At 36.8% G+C, this 8,463-nt stretch overlaps 1 protein-coding gene across 1 annotated transcript; it reads right to left on the bottom strand.

The window, feature by feature from the left end:
- Positions 1 to 5,969: 5,969 nt before the first annotated feature.
- On the bottom strand, positions 5,970 to 6,914 carry OR13D1 (olfactory receptor family 13 subfamily D member 1). The gene has a single exon (XM_076008426.1). It carries the CDS (start codon positions 6,912 to 6,914, stop codon positions 5,970 to 5,972), a length of 945 nt encoding a protein of 314 aa, XP_075864541.1.
- Positions 6,915 to 8,463: the final 1,549 nt, after the last annotated feature.

The following is an 8,463-nucleotide window of genomic DNA, read 5'->3' as shown; positions in this document are numbered from 1 at the left end:
TAGATTAGATTTGTGTGAGTAGTGGTCTGCTTCCTGAGATGGAGAAGATGAGACCCAATAGATGTAGAGCGTATCAACAGTTCTGTTTTGGACATGTTATATTTAATAAGCTTTTTAATTATCTAAGTGGAAATGTCTAGTAGGAAGTTGGTCATATGAATCTGAACGTTAGGAAGGTCAGGGATGGAGATATACATGTGGGAATCACTGTTTGGTAGATTAATATCTTTTTCTTGTTAAATAATGACCTCAAGAAAGTAGCTCAGGGATTATTATCCATGTTTAACTCAATTAGATGGACCCTGCCTGATGTACTGTAGTCATGGTTGTTATACTCAGGTGGGACGAAACCAGGTAGGCAACACTGCAATGCTATTTGAGAGAATGCTGTCTTAACTAAGCTTATTGCTAGTTGTGTGTATTCCATGTACCAACATCATAGTAGACACTTCTACAAAGGGAAAAATATCTGTTTAAAAAAGTCTAATGCACATCATGAAAAAGGCAAATTACAGTTATCTAAATTATCAATACATTCACTGAATCCTATAATGTTAATTCTTGTGGAGATTATAAAGACCAATAACTTTGCTCCTAATGACCTTTCAATAAAGCAGGAGATACAATCAGCACAACTGGAAGACAAATCTTTACACTAGAAATACTATAAGTAGATTGTTATAGAAATTCAATGCAGTTAAGGTAATAAATAGGGGCTACAAGGCAGAGGAGGCTTTTGAAGAGGGTCTTGGATTTCGATAGATGGATTGGAGGGAGGGGAAGGACACTTTTAGATGGCGGAAATGGCAAGGGCAAAGATGCAGAGGCAGCAATGATTGGCAAGGCTTATTCAAGTGATACTAAATAAGCTTACTTAGCTTCAAAGTATGAAAGGCCATCATAGCTTCCTCTTCATTCAACAAAAAAGTATTTTGAATATCTATTTTCTGATGATTCCACTTTGTATTTAAAGTTTATACCCCTAGTAAAGTAGATTATATCCATCTCTCCCTGACTTCTAAGTCTTATGCTGTCAACTAAACCACACTGAATAAATATATATATTATATATGTTATATAACACAAATTATAAAAGAGGCACAAAAAATGCATATAGAAACACCAGGGAGGGAGAAATACTTTCTTCTTTGAGGAGTCAGTAAAGGCTTCACAAGTGACATTTGAATTTAGTAATATCGTGTTTCCCCAAAAATAAGACAGTGTCTTATATTTGATTTTCCTCAAGAAGACACCCTAGGGCTTATTTTTAGGGGATGTGTTATTTTTTTTAACTACGGTAGAACAATCTACATTTATTCAAATATAGTTAAGTTGTCTTCTTCTGGAACATCATCATAGTAAAATGGCAGCCACAGCTTTCCTTCTTCCCCTCTGGGGACACACAATACCTAAAGTGGAGCGTCCGGCTCCTCACTTCACTGAGGAGACTTTCCCCTCAAAGCCTCAGCTTGCAGCACGCACAGGATGGCCGGGACCTGACAGGGGGAGCCCACCTTGTAGGTGGGGCTGCCCGCACCTTCTGGTCACCTCTGGGATAGTAGCTGTCATGATGGGGCAGATGAGAAGGGCTGCTCATCTTCTTTACCACTCTGTGATGAAATGCATGGATTGTGTAGATACGCTGCATAGCCACACCTATCACTAGGTCCTATTTTTGGGGTAGGGCTTATACTGCGCAAATGCTTAGAAATCCTGCTAGGGCTTATTTTATCGGGAGGTCTTATTTTCGGGGAAACACGTTAGTATGATAGAAGAAATAATCCTTAACTTGGGAGTATTAACATCCAACCCTTCCCCTAATCCATATATCAAAAGAGCAGTAACTTTCAGTTGTTGATCTTTGTAATCTCCACAGGAATTATTAAAAAAATGTGAGATTCAATCAATATATATTCTAGCTCACTAACATGAACCTCAATACTTAAAATCTATTTTCTACCCCCTTTTTAAAAAAACTCACCTTCCTTTGAACTCATGGTTTCAGGATGGCAGATTTTATTTTGTGTGATAAAAGCTTTTGAGATCAAGATAATAATATGAGATGAAAACAAGAGAGGGAGAAAAAGCGAAGTTGGAAAGTGGTGGAGAGGTGCTCTGAAACAGCTGGGGGATGCCAATGGATAAAAGAAAAAGGAATTTTTAGAAGTGTTACTGTGATAATAAATATTTAGATTCCTTCCATGGTTTTTAAGAAAGATAAGTAGGGAATGTTGGAAGTTCTTTTGGTTCCTGGACTGTTTCCTCATTAAGAATGAGCCATGTGAATCTCAGCTTCGTAAGCATGTAATAATAACATGGTAACATTATCACTCATCATGAAAGACAATTTATTAAAGTCTCACTCAGGCAACGTACAGTTGACCATCAGTATTGAAAATGCATCATGGAGTCCTTTAACAAAGCATGATCTCAGATTGTGAAAATAGAGCACACCAAAAGCCCCTCATAGTCAATAGTTATATAGTATTTAATACTACACACTTTGCTTTGAATATCATTTTATGTATGCCTTTAACCACTATTATATTGTTTGAAGTTGTGCCTTCTTTATTCTCCATGCTAAGTGTTCCATTATTTTACTTGTGATCTACATTTAAGTTTTTCTAGTTTATATACATAGTATTATGAATGGTGCTGCTATTAACGTCTTTGTATACATCTTTTGGTGGGCATGTGTATATAACTCTATTGAATATTTAGTTTGGAGTAGAATTATGAGTTATAAGGTATGCAAATATTTAGCTTTCATAAACATTTCCAGTTTTACAAAGGATTAGTACCAATTTACACTTCCACCAGCAGTATGTAAGAGTTTAAGTTGCTCTACATTTTTTTTTAAATGCTTGGTATTTTATGTTTTTCTTATTTTAGCTGTTATGGTGGATATGTTATCATATTACTTTAGTTTTTATTTCTCTAATGACTACTGAAGTTGATCATTTTTCTATATTTATCGTATATTCAAATATCTTCTTTTATGAAGTATATATTCAGTTTTTTTGCTCTTTCATCTACTATGATGTTTGCCTTTTTAAAATGGAATTTTAGAGTTTTTTTGATATATTTTTATATGAATTCTTTGTCACAAATATTTATTTTAAAAATATTTTCTCATCCTGTTTCTGTTCCTTTTTTTTTTGAATCATTAGATTTTTATTTTTTAAATTTTTTAATTTTTTAAAATTTTATATCAAGATATTATGGGGATACAAACATTTTGGTTACATGTTATGATTTTGCCTCACCCAAGTCAGGATTAGAGGTGTGCCTTTCCCCATACAATGCTCACCAGGTTCATTAGTTATGAGTTTACCCACCTCATCCCTCAGCCCCCAGTGAATATTACTACCATGTGAGCACCTTGGTGTTGATCAGTCAATGCCAATTTGATGGTGAGTACATGTGGTGCTCATTCTTCCATTCTTGTGATACCTCACTTCAGAGGATGGGCTCAAGCTCTATCCAGGATAATATAAGAGGTGCTAGATCACCATCGTTTTTTGTCATTGAGTAGTATTTCATTATATACATATACCATATTTTATTAATCCACTCATGGATTGAAGGGCACTTGGGTTGTTTCCAAATCCTTGCAATAATGAATTATGCTGCCATAAACATATGTGTGCAGATGTCTTTATTATAGAATATCTTTTGTTCCTCTGGGTAGATGCCTAGTAGTGTTATTGCTGGATCAAATGGTATTTCTATTTTTAGCTCTTTGAATATCTCCAAATTATTTTCCACAGAGGTTGTACTAATTTGCAGTCCCACCAGCAGTGTAAAAGTGTTCCTGTCACTCTGTATCCTCGCCATTCTTAATGGTGTCATTTGATGAATAGAAGTTATTAATAGAGCTAGACCAATTCAGCATTATTTTCTTTATGATTATTCTTCTACATTTTCTTTTAAAAGATGTATTGTTTTATTTTCTACATCTAGATCTGCAATTAATCTGGAATTGATTTTTATGTATGGAATAAAGTAGGAGTAAGATTAAATTTTTATCCAGTTGACCTTCTATTGAGTTTTTAAATTCCACTTCTTTATTTTCTGTTACCTAATTGTTCTTATACCTAGATAAAGAAAATTGAGGCTTAACTTAAATAGCATGCCCAAGATCACACAGCTTTCATTCATCAGAGGTGTACCATGATCAGATTTATATTGACCAAATTGAGGAGGATGGATTGGGGTGCCAGTGATGCTGGTGAAACTGAAGGTAGGAAGACCCAATAGGAGATTCTTGCAGTTATTAAATTGAGACATAATGATAAAATGGCCCTGAGAATAGCTGGGAGGCAGTTAATAATCTGAGAGATATTTAGGAGGCCAACTTTATAAGTTTTGGTAGTTTAAAGAATTTTAGTGGTGCCATTAACCAGTTAGGCATTGCAAGAGAAGTCAACAATAGAATAAGTATATGCTGAATGGTTAAAAATATGCCAGATGCTGGGCTTAATTCTGGAATCACAATGATTAACAAGAGAGCCATGGTGGTTATTCTTAAGGTGCTTGCAGTTTTGTGGGAGCAGAAAAATATGCAATTGCAACAATGTGTGATAAGTGCTGTTTGAAGGGAGGTATAGACTATTATCAGAGCACACAGGAGGTTTGCCTAACTCAGACTAGGGTTTAGGGATGACATCTCCATAAGATTGTGGGGGAAGGATAATAACAATCAAAATAGCAATCAAATCAAGAAAATGAGGAGCAAATGGAGAATGGAAAATAAGGAAGAAGGAATAGCATATGCAGAGGGGCAGGGAGGGAAAGTGAGAAGGAGAGAAAGAGTAGCAAAGATGGCAAGAAGAAGGCACACATTCTACCAGTGTAGAGACTCTTGAAGAAAGAGTAATTATTTTCTGACACTTAGGTGACATTCCTACAATTAAGTCTGACTGGTGTGACTTATGTCGCTTGCTATCCTGAATGAATCATTGTGGCTAGGGGGATGGTCATGCCCCACCCAGCAAAATATGGACTGAGAATGGGAGACAGGTGATTCTTTAAAATTAAAAGGTGCATTCTTTTTTAAATTTTTTTAAATTTCAGCATATTGTGGTGGTAAAAATGTTTAGGTCACATATATTGTCTTTGCCCCACCCCAGCCAGAGCTTCAAGTGTGTCCATCCCCCAGAGAGTGCGCACCACACCCATTAGGTGTGAAAGGTGTATTCTTTTACCAGAATAGGGATTCTGTGCAGACCATAATAATAGATATATACCTTGAGGACACTGAGAAAAAAGACAAAGAAGAGAAAGAAGAAAGAGAGAGAGAGAAGCAGGGAAGAGAAAAGAAAGGTGGAGAGGGAGAAAGGGAGAAATATTCATCATAAACAGCATCTATCATGACCTCTATGGGACCAAGAAACAGAGCTGCATATAACTAGAAAGCCTGCTGAAAAAACATGATATGAAAAGATTTACATGAACATCCTCTGTTGTAAAAATGAGAGTCTCACATTTGGCTTTACAAATGCAAATCTGTCATCATACTGAGTTCTGCAGTTGCATCTGTGAATATCAAAAACATATCTTTTACTCACATGTAAATATCACATGCCTTATAGGGACTTCATATTTTCCATAAGTGCAGGTGTCTGCTGAGGACTTTCTTCATAGCTTCTTTTACCTCCTTATTCCTCAGGCTATAGATGATGGGGTTCAGCATTGGAGCTATCACTCCATAAGACGGAGGGATTCATCTTGATGAAAAGCATCATAACCTTTTTTGGACCAATTAGCATATTTCCTTACAGCTAGAAACCCAGCAGAGAAGGTGCTGTTTAAGGTTTACCTGAGCATAAATATCCTATGTTGAAAAGAATGGGAGTCTCATATTTGGTTTTACAAACAGGTAAGCGCTCATGACAGGTTCTGCAATACCCAAATACAAAAGACAAGATCTTTTCTACTATTCGAGGATATCTCACACTCCTGCTCTTTCATGGTTTCAATAAATGAAAGTGTCTGCTGAGGATTTTCTTCACAGATTCTTTTACTTCCTTATTCCTCAGGCTATAGATGATGGGGTTCAACATTGGGGTTACCACTCCATAAGACAACCCAATGATCTCATCAGATGTTTTTGTGTCCTTTGACTTGGGCTTCATGTACATAAAAAGAGCTGAACCATAGAATAAGATGACCACAGTCAGGTGGGCTGAACAGGTAGAAAAGGCTTTCTTTCTTCCCTCAGCAGAATTAATTCTCAGGATGGAAGAGAGGATGAACATATAGGAGACAAAAATTAACAGTAGAGGAATCACCAGTAAAACAATACTTGCCACTGTCATGATGAACACATTCATGGAGATATCTGAACATATGAGTTTAAGAAGAGCCAGGATCTCACAGGTCAGATGATCGATGATGTTATTTCCACAGAAAGGCAACACCATTGTCAGGACTGTTTGAACTAGAGAATTCAGACAGCCTATGATCCAAGACCATGCAGCCATTTGCACATATAACACCCTGTTCATGATGATGGGATACCTCAGTGGGTTGCAGATGGCCACATACCGGTCATAGGCCATCACAGCCAGAAGGACACATTCAGTGCAGCCCAAGCCAAGGGAGACAACCATCTGCAGAGCACAACCAAAGAAGGAGATGGATTTTCTCTCAGACATAAATATGATGAGCATTGGAGGAATGAAAGAGGATGTATAACAGATATCCAAGAATGAGAGGTTTCCAAGGAAGAAGTACATGGGGGTATGGAGACGATAATCTAGGATGATGATGATAATGAGGAGGCTATTTCCCAGGAGGATTATCAGGTACATGATGAGGCAAAACATGAGCAGAGAAAGCTGGAGCTCTGGGTATCTGAAAAGTCCCACCAGAAAGAATTCTGTCACAGCAGAGTAATTCCCTGTTTCCATTTGTCTCTGTCACCTGTGGGGTTCACGTAAGGAAATGACTCAGGGAAATTTAAATTTACAAATTAGTCTTAAAAATCACTTTAACTTGCATTATTTTGTTTGATTTTTAGCACAGGAAGTCAAGAAGGGCATGGATGCAATTTTAATTTCGTTGAGGATGAAACTGGAGCACTTAGTGATTTATTACTTTGTAGGACCATGCAGTAGCAAAGACAAGACTACCAGTAACCCAAGAATTGTTCTGCAAAGTGTCAGGCCTGTAATAAGATAACAAGAAGGGACAACATAATTCCAAACATGGGTATGGTATTTAATTATTAGTGAATATTAAGAAATAAAAGCTGTTTTTGTCTTCTGGTTTTGAAAGAGATTAAAGAAAAGAGAGAGACAATAGTACCAGTATCTTCCTGTCTTAGAAAAGATTGCCTTTCTGAATGTTTCTGCTTGTCTCTATTCACATTGGTACATGGACTTGTTTCCTTAAAAGTAGGAGTTGAGGCAGTCTTGATTTGTTTGAGCACAATTGTTCTGAAGTAGAGAGAGGAAGAGGAGGAGGAGGATGCAAGCTAGGAGGAGGAAAGGAGCCTCTTCTTACTGCTACTAAAGAGTGCTAAACTTAGCACTTACATCTTGGGAGAGTGGGTGTTAAGGAGAAAGGAATGAAGGACAAGTGGCCCTCTTTCTTTCTGTTCAAAAAAGTCACAGATGAGGGAGGCTATTTCCCCAATATTTAGGGAAAATAAGAGAAAGTGGAAAAAGTAACCCTATTATCACTGAATCATTCCATAATAAAATTCTCAGTTTAATCTCCCCATCTTCTTTCATTCCATTTCCACATATCTCCACCTCATGACTGTGTCAAGAGAGGAGTTATTGGGAGATAGTTTGTGCCTTGATAATCTTCATCAGTCTTGCCTAAAACACCAGTCCAGTAGAACAATACAATCTGAGGCAGAACGGTGTGCTTGCTACATAATATGGCTTCAAGAAAAGTCCTTTCCAATCAGACTGCTACTCCTAAATCCCTCTAATATAGAAATTTTTCTGACCCTTCCTTCCCATGCTTTGCAATAGCCATGCTGAACTCCTTTCAGTGTAGTGTTTACACTGTTTTCTTCTTTTTGCCTTTGCACACACTCTTATCTTAAACTGGAAGAGACCCTTCACATCTAGTTATTACCTTTTTCTAGAAAACCTTCCTGAATTTCTAGTTTGGATAGGATGTCCATCTTAATGTAGCTTCTGTACTTCTGTGCTTACCTCTTTCATAGAATCCTTCATTTATTCATTTATTCAACTCTTAGCATGGCAGATACTACAGTGGTTACCAGAGATTCAATTGGGAGAAAGATTTATGCTGACCTTCAAAATTGGTATTGGATACAGATTATTTAGGAGAGAGTTACTTTATTTTCAAGAAACAAATAATTTCTGTGCTATGGAAAGTGTTCAATGTCCAAAAAAATTTTATGTACTTTGTAAACCACTTTATCAAAACAAAAATAATGTTTACACCCCAAATTATCAAAGATGGAATAAAGCTATGGTT

The sequence above is a fragment of the Microcebus murinus genome, chromosome 12, assembly GCF_040939455.1.
Source record: "Microcebus murinus isolate Inina chromosome 12, M.murinus_Inina_mat1.0, whole genome shotgun sequence".
Lineage (NCBI taxonomy): Eukaryota > Metazoa > Chordata > Mammalia > Primates > Cheirogaleidae > Microcebus > Microcebus murinus.
Note: the sequence above shows the minus strand (reverse complement) of the source record. Positions and strands in the feature narration are given on the sequence as shown.